This window comes from Symphalangus syndactylus, chromosome 16 (genome assembly GCF_028878055.3).
Source record: "Symphalangus syndactylus isolate Jambi chromosome 16, NHGRI_mSymSyn1-v2.1_pri, whole genome shotgun sequence".
In the NCBI taxonomy this organism is placed as follows: Eukaryota; Metazoa; Chordata; class Mammalia; order Primates; family Hylobatidae; genus Symphalangus; species Symphalangus syndactylus.
In genome coordinates, this window is record NC_072438.2 from 88,413,029 (window position 1) to 88,425,640 (window position 12,612).

Genomic DNA, 12,612 nt, shown 5'->3' on the forward strand with positions numbered 1-12,612 from the left:
GACACCTCACAAACAAACAAAACTCTGAGAACCCAGGTCTTTAAAATTCTAAACACCATACAATACTGTAAGGAACCATCCCACTTAGTGAGACGAGTGATCCCAGGGTAGGCAGGGAAAATACAAAATGAGCTGTGAACAAGTGCTCAAAGGACAATAAGGACATATCAAAAAGATACAGAAAAAAGCTCCTGCTGGCCAAGTCTAAACAATTTAGGAATCAAAAGAGGATCAAATTATAACCGACCGATACAGTAAGATTTCATACATTCATATTGATATAAACAAACAAAAGAGAAAGGAAATACAGCTCATTCTTATGTTAGAAAGCCACCTAATAAATACAGAAGGAATAATGGAAATAGGTGATCATCATCACAGTGGTGGCTGCTATGGGGCAGAAATCCTCAGTGGAAACTATGGCTGTGAGAAGTCTGATGAGGAACAGAGACTGGTATTCTATTAGAGTAGCTGCCCACAAAATGTGCGGCAAAGACTAATTTTTTAAATGGTGACAGTGCATTGGAGAAACCCTGCAGACACCAATCTGACCAAGTGGCCAAGATGAACACTACTCATAGCTGGAGAGGTCAGTATCCTGTATCCACTGGGATGACATCCAGAGAAGGACATGCAGTGCCAAAAAGGCACAGTCCGAGTCAGCCTACGAGAACTGGGGGCAACCAGAAGTAGAGGGCCATCTAAAGAATGAAAGGCCTGTACTCTTTAAGTATGTCAAAGATGTAAAGGCAGAGAAAGACTAAAGAATGTTCCATTTTAAAGGAGACTGATGAATAAGACATGGCAATTAAATGTAGTGCACATTGCTGGACAGTGCCCCAGACCAGAAGAGAAAGCGGCATCGTTGGAACACTTGGGGAAATAGGATCAGGGGCTGTAGATAGGATGGTCATGTTGTATCAATGGTGCTTTGCTGACTGGAGAGAGAGGCAGTGAGGAGAGAGGGTGGAGCAATGTAGTGAAATTCTACTATTTGGAAAATCTGGGTCGAGGCAATGTGGGAGTTCTCTGTGCTATTCTACCACTTTCCTGTAGCCCTGAAACTATTTCAAAATGTAAATAATTTAAGAGGCAAAATAATTCATTCTGTTCTACTGAAAATCCTTTCAGTTCATCCAGTTCAAATTACTGTCTCCTTGTTTATAGCTCAGTTGCAAACATGTTCTTAGGCTAAAATTCCATCTAAGACCTCAGTTTGAGAGGCTGTTTAACTTCCTATCAAATTACTTTGAGATACTAGTACCAATGTAAATCAAATAAAACTACACCACAGGTAAACATAAGTTCCTGTGTCAAGATGCCCCATTTTTACAGAATGCACTGGTAACAATTAGGAGATTCTATACTTAACGAAAACTGCCAAGAGCAACAAGCAGACTGAAAGAGCCAGCTTGGCTGGAGGATGACACTGGCTGGGTTAAGGTGATTCTGATTTAAGTTATGCACAAAGACTGTATTCCCAGGGCCTGCGGATCATCTTGTAAATGAAGGCTATTCTATCCCATCTTGGTCTGGCAAGGGCAAGGGCATGCAGACAGCTGGCTGCAAGCCCACCGCTGCATTCAAAGAATAGCTCCAAAGCAAGAGATTCATATAAGCAGATGAGTGGAGGCCTCACTACATGTGTAATTAACAGGGTCATTTGCTTTCTGTGTTACAGGTCAAAATTAGACAATGCATAGAGATGGCACATCAGGGGAAAGAACTTGATGGTTTTTAGAAGTGACATAATCCTCATGAGCTAATGTGATTTAAAAAATTATAAATGTGTTCAATTTTCAGTTTTACTATAAAAAGGCTATCACTTATTTAAATAGTTTCTAACAGACTAGACAACCAAACTAGTTAAGAAACATTGGTGCAAAATTAAGAAACAATACAGAGTTGACTTTCTTAATTCCATAGCCAACACAAAATGCTACTTGAAAAAACTTATTTTCAAGTAGCATTTCAAGTACCTTATTAGGCAAAAGTGGCTAGAGAAACAAACAAATATCAGCTGCTACAGGAAAGAGAAGCACTGCCCACATTCTGAAGCAAATATACAGTTAGACATCACGTGGTATCAGGGACACATTTCGAGAAATGAATCATTAGGCAATTTCGTCCTTGTGTGAACATCACAATGTGGACTTTCACAAAGCCAGACGATGCAGCCTGCTGCACACCGAGGCTATAGGGAGCAGCCCACTGCTCTAGGCTACAAACCTGTACAGCATGTTACTGTACTGAATACTGTAGGCAACTGTACCACAATGCTAAGTATTTGTGTACCTAAACATAGAAAAAGTACAGTAAAATACAATATTATAATCTTATAGGATCACTGTCTTATTTGTAGTCCATCATTGACCAAAACATCTTTATGAGACACAAAACTGTAGCAGCAAATCACATGTCCATCTAATTCGCTCATGGACACTAGGAGGTCAAGAGAGCCAGGCCCAAGGATATGAGAGTGACAGCTGGGCAGTGAAGCACAACAGGAAATATCAGAATGAAATGCAAATGGCCAGTTTTTTCCCAACAACTTTGACAAGTTTGGATCAAGATTTAGATTTAAACACAGAAAGTATTTATTAAACATCTACACTGCCCAGCACTCTTCCAGGTGCTTTGAAACTCTTATAGAAGCCTTGCAATAATCTTTCATATTAACATAGAACATTGTAGATATAGATGCTTCTTACTCAGGGAGAAAACCCTGCAGAAAAGTAAGGACACAGAATTCCTCTCTACGCCCCTCACCTTCATCTCCAGGAACGTAACTATTATCACAAAGGCAGGCTGGTCTCAAGGGCCAGATGAACAAGGCATGGGCAAGGGTGGTACTCGTCAACCCATCTAAAGTTGCGTCATCAAGCAGCTACCACGTGGTATGGCACAGAGGCCACGGAGGGTGGTGACTGAGAACAGGCAGCCTGCCTGCCTGGGCTAACCCTGCTCCACTAGCTGCTGACCTGGCACAGTCATTTATCTCTGTGACTCATCTTCATTTATAACAGCAGGGACAGATACAGTATGTGAGCATTAAGTCAGTCATTACATAAAGCCCTTACAACACTGTAAGGTCTGGCATAGAAGGTGGCAGAAAATAAAACAGGGATTCACTAAGTAAATAATGTAACATACCCTAAAGTAATAAAGAAAATGTTACACTTATATTTCTAAAATAGACGCATGTGTGCCTTGCAATCTAGACATCTTCTCTAAAAGGTTTCATTTGGGAAGATTAAATTGAGTTTGACTAGACTGAAGAGCACACAAAATACACATTTTTTTTTTAAATACATGTAGAAAAAAAGACTAGGCTTTTCTTGACTGTAGCAGATGAGCACATAAGCGCTCTATCGGAAAGGCTACTGCCTGCACACCATTCTGCTTCCCCTACTGCCCCACCCCACCCCACACACACGGAGGGGTTCAAATGCTAAACAATTAAACTGCAGCCTGACTTGAAATCTATAAACTTTTTCTGGGCTACCCAAAACTTTTTTTTTTTCTAGCTTCCGGTGTACTGTGATGCAAAAATGATGCTGCTTTGCAATGTAAGTAAAATTGGCCACTTACCTCAGAATAAGCAAGAGTGATATGTTCATATATTCCCTGGTGGTGATGAATGGCATCTTCTAGGTCCTGCAGCTCTGAGGGAAGGTCTACCTCACCGCAAGCTTTACACCATGAATCCACGTTGCTCATATACTTGGAAGGTTAAAAAAAGATTATTTCTATCAATGACAATTTATATTGAGAAGTGGACATTTTTTAACATGGTTTTGAAAATTAGGGGACTTGAGGGAGATCCTAAGAATGAAACACAGTTGACTCTCCACCTCAAATCGCATCCTCAACTCACATGAGACTCCTGGACTCCACTCCCAGAGTGGGTTCCAGCAGGACTGGGGTGAGTCCGAGGAATCCGCATTTCAGAGGAATGCCTCAGCTGACTGCTGCCCAGGTCTGTGTGTGCCCCTGGAGCAATGCAGTCCTGTTTTGGGCATTCTGGTAAATTCTCCCAATCCACCTGTGAATCCACGTTTCTAACTGCCCTGCACTCCTAGCAAGGGAGGACAGAAAGATGACTTCCCCACATGCCCCTTCACTAGGGCTCAACAGCAGGATGCTCCTTCTCCCTGCAGCTACACGTCAGCCTTATTCCTTTCCTTTTACATTGAGATGTAATGAAAAAGTTCCAGATATCTAAAAATCATGTATCTGAAATAAGGAAGAGCAGCCAGTCCATTCCGCTATGTTTCAAAAGGAAATTGACACCAGAATTAAAAGGAGACCAAGAAAAAGGGGCCTGAACTTCTCTGTGAATCTTAGGAAAGGCTTAAGGAGGCAGGGGCATCATTCCCATCCTTCCCAATTTGCACGGAAATGGGAAAAGCCTGAGCCATGCGAACAGCCCTGCGGCTGCCATCCCAACCCTGGCTCAATCTCCTCCACTGCCACCCTCCATCTCCAGGACCCATCAACAGCCCTGCGGCTGCCATCCCAAACCTGGCTCAATCTCCTCCACTACCACCCTCCATCTCTAGGATCATCAGTTCCTGCGGCTGCCATCCCAACCCTGGCTCAATCTCCTCCACTGACACCCTCCATCTCCAGGATCATCAACAGTCCTGCGGCTGCCATCCCAACCCTGGCTCAATCTCTTCCACTGACACCCTCCATCTCCAGGACCCATCAACAGCCCTGCGGCTGCCATCCCAAACCTGGCTCAATCTCCTCCACTGACACCCTCCATCTCCAGGATCATCAGTTCCTGCGGCTGCCATCCCAACCCTGGCTCAATCTCCTCCACTGACACCCTCCATCTCCAGGATCATCAACAGTCCTGCGGCTGCCATCCCAACCCTGGCTCAATCTCTTCCACTGCCACCCTCCATCTCCAGGATGCACCAACAGCTGAGAAATCACTGCCAAATTTCCTAGGGAGGTCCTATCGAAATCCATCACAGTTAAGAGTGAAAGGCAAGTGCGGAAGGCCCAATTAAAAAAGCTAATTCAATTAAGCCAAACAGACATCAACACATTTCCCTCGGTTTTAACCTCTTTATTCCTGTTCCTCACACATCTTTTTACTTAGCAGGGAATGCAGAGGATGACTATTTGAAATGCAATACTCGACTGGCCAGAAAGAAATGTGCTATAATTCCCTTAAAATATAAGAACAAACTCCCATTTTACTTTTAGGACATTAAAATAGACAAGTCACCCAAATAATAACTGTTTATGAAAATCCTTTTATTATTGAGTGCGGAAAAATATCTATGCAGACCTTAGGGCTTGAGGCCAATTCATATGGCATTAAGTGTCAACTGAGTATTTCTTGGGTGTCATGTTCTATAAATGTCAATTTGGTCAGGTCAGATGATTGTCAGTATTTTTGAGCTCTATTTCACTCTACCATCTTCCCATATTGCATTTAATACCAATTATTAAATTATTGTGTTTTTCAAACACAAATTGATTGCGGTTAACCATCATCATTAATAAATCATCAGGTCTAAATAAGCAGTTAAGTGCTCCCGGACAATGGCCACTGCAGAACACCCAAAACCAAGAGGAGCTGCAACATATTCTTAAGATCAAAACGCTCTGACAGAACATGGTGGAAACACATTTCAGTTATATAATACTTCATAATTTAATGAACAGAAGCATCAGACTAACATATCACTGTATCGAAATCATTAAAGTCTATTGGACTCCAATTTTTGAAGCAACAACCAATAAAGAAAACATTCAAGAAGTTTTACATATTCCTGTAATTAGAACTTATAATTTCTTAAAGTATCCAGAGACGGCACTGATTATACTTCTCTGAAAAAGTATAGCCAGGGAAAGATGGTGTGCTACATGAAAACCTTGTGGACAAAGGATTCTGCCCTTTCTCTGGGTTAATAACAGCCCAGTGACAGAAATAATCCTAGCCATGGTTTTACAGAGGGTTTTGCACAGCATCATTTTTCTGTTCTTTATTTCTGAGACACAATCCTAGACTCCACAGAGCAAGCTCTAGGCCTGATTGTTTTCTGAAAGGCTGAATGCTCAGAGGGTCTGAAACCAACAGCACCAGCACAGCAATCCCCATTCCGAGATGCATGGAACAGGGAACAGGGTGTCAACAGGTATTCCACAAAGAAAAAGCATCCTGAGGTCAAGTTTGGTGTTGAAATTCAACAGGTACCTTCATAATAGAACCTCTTAGAAAAGCTTCTAATACGATACTTATATCATAAGAGGGGGGACCTGGTACTTCCCTCACTCCGATACACATACACACACATATGTGCTACCATCCTGAGTAACCCAGGTTGGGACTGCAATGCTGGGGGAACACATCTAGCACAGAGCCTGACACCTAGGAGATGAGAAAGACAGAAGGTGGCTACTGCAGTCTAATGAGATCAGAGCAGCTGGCTTAGTATCTGATGCTTTAAGTGCTCCATAGATCAAAATATGTGAACACAAAGCATCTGGTGGACTGGGGGTAAAGGCAGGAGAGTGGGAGAGAATGAAATGTTGCTCTGTCAATTCAGATCAGGAGCCTACTTCAGATCTGGGGATCCTGAAGCTGAGCAGAATGGTGGTATTAAGAAAGTGTTGCTGAATAAACGACGAAGGAAGCCTGGATCACCCAGTTTGCAAAACAGAGGCAAGCAGAGGAGGGAACAGTGATTCATATACATAGCTTTAAGAGGAGAACTTGGATAAATAATTAACAGATTGCTTTTCCTAAGCATTTACTCTACTACTCTCTGTCTGCTGAGAGGGGCCTCCAATATGGGAGCCACTCATTTCTTCTGCCTATTCTGGGTACCACCAACCACAGCTGGGATCCTTGAAGCTAGTGAACTGCACTCCCATCCATCTCTCACCCCCGCCACCTCTTAACGGAGCCTCAGCTGAGCACAGGCACTCAGCTGGACTTAGGAGACAAAGGGATGGAAATTTCCTAGATTTAGAACTTGCGTTTATGTCATGTTTATAATAAATGTTAATTCTAAAAATATTTATGGGAAGTGAACTTTTATAAGAATATTAATGCAACTGCGAAATAGTTTGTTATTATGTCAGGAACTGAAAGACCTAGCCATAGACCTCAGCGAAAGTTCTAGCTTTGTAAACATGGCCAAATCGCTCCCCATACAGATTATCAGGACAATAATACTACAGTCCCATCTACTCCACCGGGCTGATTTAAGGATGAAATGAGATTTCATGTTAAAGAGTTCTCTAAATATTAAAGAACTATACAAACATTGTTACTTTATTTTTGGTTATTATCAAAGTACAGAAGGCCTAAAGTCATAGACAAATTAAAGTGATCAGATGTGTGGTTCACTCTGTAGGTAAGCCTCTGCACGCAGTATCCGGGCGGATAGAAATGTGTATCTGTGCTGTCAATTACAGTAGCCCCTGGCCACATGTTGCTCCCGATACGGTGAATAAGCAACTACATTTTAACTTAACTCTATTTTTAAAAATGATTTTACCATCTTGTTATTTAACTCTGAGTAGCTTCAATAGCCACACGTGGTGACAGGCCATCACAATGGGCAGTGCAGCTTGAGATCACAGTAAAAGGATATTTTAAGCTATAGCAAAATCAAGTCACTTTGTTTTATAAAAATGTAATTCTAATGGTATCTGCTGTGAAAGCTTCTTACTATAAAGGGTCTGTCCTGTGGATATACCACATGACCAAGACAAGCGAAGGCTGGAGCCCCTAAGCAACATCTACCAGTAACAGCATTAACACTGTGGTTGCGTGTCCACATACCTGCAAACGGATACTGTGATCCCACACCTTCACTGGAGATGACACAAGACAGACTGGCTGACACATCTATGGAAGTTATAGCATCTATGAAACATCATTCTCATCTAGCTTTAACTTCAGTTATGTTTATAAAGCCAAAGCAAATGCTAGCACAAGAACACTCATGGAGAGAGGGGCAGGGCCGGACAGTGCAGCTAAGAGCTGTAATCCTTACAGAGAAGGCGGCTACCGTTAGTAAGCTCGTTAACCATGGGTCACATATTTGAGCCTTATGTCCCCCAGTCAGATTTAAATTCCACATGAACACTCTGGATGTGATTCAAAGAGGTGACTATGATGGAAACTGAACTTAGGATGTCCAAGTTTCTGGTCCTTTCCAGACTGAGTTTATGAAAACAGCTTGAGCATAACTAGAAGGCAAATCATTTAAAACGAGGGAACAACGTTGACCTAGTCTTGGGATTGCTCTCTTGGGAAAACAAAACTACTTTAGTGAGGAGCATCAGAATTTCAAGGATCTTACTTTTCTTCAGTGAGGGGGATGAGACACAATACATTTTTACTTGCAAGTAAGGACTGCCTTTCGGAAGACGTCCTAATCTCCCATCTGTGCATTTCGGTTGTCTACGTGCAGGCCTTGTTGCTTCGTTAAGGTCTGGAATACACGCTGGGCCCCTTCTTCATTAGGCTACTGTCCCTTCGCTCCTATTTGGCTTCTTCTCTGGCCACCTCACATGCACTGAGACTTCAGGTGCCCTTACAGTTTATGCAGAGTCCCATGAAATTCTGTTCAATAATGTGTTCACCTAGTTTCATTTCCTTCAAATCCATAAATTACAGTCATTCACTTTATCCAGATGAGAATACCCCAGGCTCTTTCAATTTTGCTGTATGTTTAAAATTTTTTATAATGAAACCCTGGAAGGAAAATGCCCCATTGGCACCCATGTTTCTAGATTATTTTCAGGCAAGTCACAGTAGCAATTAATCTCTGGGTTTATTTACAATTCTGAATCTTGTCATACTTATGAAAGATGTTCTCTGTGTGTTATGCTTCAGCCTGACATTCACCCACGCAGCTTATCCTGCTTCAAATTCATTCATATCACCTTGATGATCGAGTGTACTGCTACTTTGCAAAACGATAAGGATCAGAGATGGCTACAGGGTCATGAAGATGGTTCTATTTACGCTGAAGGAGTTTTCCTGTTACTTTAAAAAGTTGTTTTTGTGTGTGGGCTTTTGTCTATCTTTTATCACAAAATTAGTCAAATGCAAAAAGTTAGAAAATAGAAAAATCCTTATCATTGAAACTCTCAGCTTTTACATGGTGCTATGAAGGTTTCTCTTTATATATCACTCAGCTTCCTCTCTTGCTTTATACTTTAAAGGTTTCTAGAGTTGAGATCACTGCTAATTAGTGTCTTGTGCAACATTCTGACTGCCTGCCAAAATCCTAGGCAAGCTGGGGCCTCTATCTTCCTTTATTGACTTCTTCACTCTTCAACAGAGACTGTTTCTAGATTAAAGAGATACTATTTCCTTTTTAAGAAGCATCCGTGCAAATCCCTGAATCCAGTCTTTCCCCAAAAAATTAACCCTGAGGAAGATATACTGATATTTTTCCTTTTTAAATTAAGCAACCGTTTTCCTCTTCCCCATATATGTGTCTTCTGGTGGTTAAAAGTTCCTATGCCCTTTCTCCACATCCTGAAAAGGTATTCACTGTGCTGCTCACCTTCCAATAATAAAGTCTGAGTCATGAGCAAATCTCTTTCATTTTGCTGCTTTCAGAGTGTTTGTTTAAGCAAGTTTGCTTAAGTGGAGGTGTGGGGAGTGTTGGGGGCGTATATTACCCATTACTTCTTAAACTAGAAATTTTGACACAGCACATCTGTCAACAAATGAAGCCAAAGTCAGATGCCATGTAGCCACGTTTATAATCATGAAAGACATGACACTGTCAACTGTGTACCCAAAAAAGCCATTTTCCTCCCTCACCCTTGCTGGCAGCACCTCCCTAAGGAGGCTCAACACCAGATCCACCCTTTCCCCCACCCCTTGCAGCAAGGCACGGATGTGTACCCCAAGACTAGCCAATGGGAGCTGAGGGGAAGTGTGCTGGGGGCGGGGCCTCTGGAAATAATGTTTCCCTTATAAAGTGGCAGGCAAAGACAGCTACAGCCATCCCTGCGGAGGGTGGGCACTGTGGCTGAGGAGGAGCTGGTGCGTGGAGCTGAGGTGTGCTGCCCTGACTGTGAGGGGAGGCCCAGCAAGCCTGAGGGCAGCTGACACCACCCCTCCATAGCCATGCAGCTAGAGGTGCCTTCATCTTAGAACTTCGCAGTTTGTGAGAAAACTAAACCCTTGACATCCGCACCACTGATGGGCGTTCTGTTCCTTGCTACCAAAGCATCCCAATTGGAGTAATAAAGCACTATCAACAAAGAATAAGAGGAAAGAAGGAGCCAGGAGAGGAGGGGAAGAGAAGAGCAGCTGCCACTTCTTAGTGCTTACTGTGCCGGGCGCTGTGTAGGGCACCTAGCATCACATTTACATCAACAGTCCACTGAAGCAGGTACTTTTATTTCCACTTTACAAATGAAAAAACAAAACAGAGAGGCTAAGTCACTTGCCTAAGGTTGCGCAGCAAGGACTAAAAGAGCTGGAATTTAAACTCAGGGCCGAGTGACTTCAGAGTTCACATGCGGAGCTCACAGTATGTGCTACACAAGAGTGTTTGCACACACATCAATATTCATGGAGGAGGAACTATTCTAGTTACCACCTCATGGGCTGGGGGTTCGAGGCACTGACCTTTTCCGCCTTCTGGTGGAAAATGGAGGACATGTCCAGCAAGGTGCTCCGCTCATCCAGGGCTGCCGCAAACGCCTTCCACTCCTGCTCCAGCTGACTCGCGATCTGCCTGATCTGCTGCGAGGCATAGTGGCCAGACTCCACGAGGCGATTGGCCACCGACATGATGCGGTTTATATTTACATACACGTTCTGCAAAGTGGGCAGGAAAAGAGGGCTCCTCAGGGGAGAGCAAATAGGAGGCTCCCTTCTAAGAAGCCCAGATACCACCTGCTGAAACACAGGCTTCTACCAGTGATCACATCTCTCCCAGGAGCATCACCTGATATATATAATATTATACACATTTGCTCTCTAGATTTCCATAAACTTGAAGTATTGGTTTCCATTTCTGTTTTTAAAACTGTAAAATTACAAATCAACTAGCTGAAAGGCATAATTGTTCAGCACAAAGCAATCAAATACACAAGTGGGTGCACACAAATATACTATTACTCACTTCTTGGCTTCAAATACTGAACAGGGTCCAGATGGCAAGCCTGCTGCCAGGCAGTCACGGAGAACTGAGGGACCCAGTGCTCTGGTTTTTAACTAGAACCCAGAAACCCAAAAACACGTACCTAGCAACCAAAGGCTATTTGTGTGAAAGCAAGCTCTCCTTTCTACATACGCCCAAGTCATTTTTTGGTGCCAACAGAAAATATTCTGCAAATAGATCCACCTTCTCCCAGGAATATGAATTGCAGTAAAAACACAACAACACTATGCCCAAATTTTAAAAAAAGCTTTTTTACTCTGTCAAAATTCATATCTTCAAGTCTATCAGTTTATTGCAAAAATAGGGATTTTTAAAAACCCACCCTTTTTGCAGAGCAAGCTCTCACTATGGAGTTTCCCTTTCCACCTCCAAGGTTCTTTAAGGCTCAGTATCGCATCGTGTGGTGTGGTGCGGGATTCAGACCTTCAGCAAATCCGAAGTTGCTGTTGTTCACGTATTTTTTATTTTTTTCACGGTTACCACATTACTCCTCCCCCATGGGTCCCCCAAAATCATAGATACCTCTTTGGCTCCTCTCAATGTTGCCCCAATCTGATTTCCTGATCTGTCCAAACTCCTCTACGCTTTTCCCCCTTCTCTCACTTCCCACATAACCCCTCTGAGCCAATCTCCCACTGCCTCGAACAGGGACCCCACAACAGCCTCCTTCCTGTCCCTTGCTGCCTGCAGTCCACCCAAGTAAGCAGCTGAAAGAACTCACTTGTTCATTCTTTCTTTGTATCTTCTTTTATTCATCCTTTCCCTCTATTTCTGACCCAAACCAGAACTTGGTGGAGTTGCCTCTGTCTGGGATTAGAGCCACAGGACTCCAGCCTCAGGGTTACATCTCCAGGCTGCATCTGAAGGCTAGAATCAGCTAACAGACATCACATGTCTGGAGTCGCAGAAAGAGGCTGCAACAGTCAAGCCATGCTCAGTGAGGTGACCTCTCTGGCTGGTGTGGCATTAACGCTCTAACTGGCATCTGGTAAATTAAAAGCAAGGCCTCCCATTCCCAAGTGCATTCTTTCTCTCTTTTCCTCCGTCCTAGTAAAGTGACAAGAAACTAGATTTGCTAATTTTGCTTTCTCTATATCCTTAAAAGAGAAAAAGCCAGTCCGACAGGTCTGTCAGGAAAAGCACAAGATACACTCTGTTAGGATCTGGAGAATAGATGTCCCTTTGGATGGCTCTATTGTGACAACCACTGATCATACTCACCCATTCCTAAATTGTTACAGCTTCCTGTATTACTTTTATATAAAAACAGACTTTACTAGTCTATGTATGATGCTTTTTCCATCTCTCCATCACTTCTAGTATACATAAAGGAGTATGGTGGCATACAGCCTAAATCTACAGCCTGGACATAAATATGGTAATGTGCAATTCCCTAAATTAAAAGTACCGACACCTACAGGCTTATCATCATAGTTTTTACAAG

General features: G+C 42.8%; 1 protein-coding gene across 3 annotated transcripts in view; it reads right to left on the reverse strand.

Annotated features, from left to right (window-relative positions):
• Positions 1–12,612, reverse strand: part of TRIO (trio Rho guanine nucleotide exchange factor) — a 365,439-nt gene that overhangs the window by 200,154 nt on the left and 152,673 nt on the right. For all 3 annotated transcript variants that reach the window (XM_055245954.2, XM_063619580.1, XM_055245955.2), the window contains exons 7-8: positions 10,631–10,822; positions 3,592–3,723 (exon numbers count right to left, since the gene is read on the reverse strand). In XM_055245954.2, coding sequence (XP_055101929.1) covers positions 3,592–3,723; positions 10,631–10,822 — 324 coding nt within the window. The remainder of the gene's footprint in view (positions 1–3,591; positions 3,724–10,630; positions 10,823–12,612) is intronic.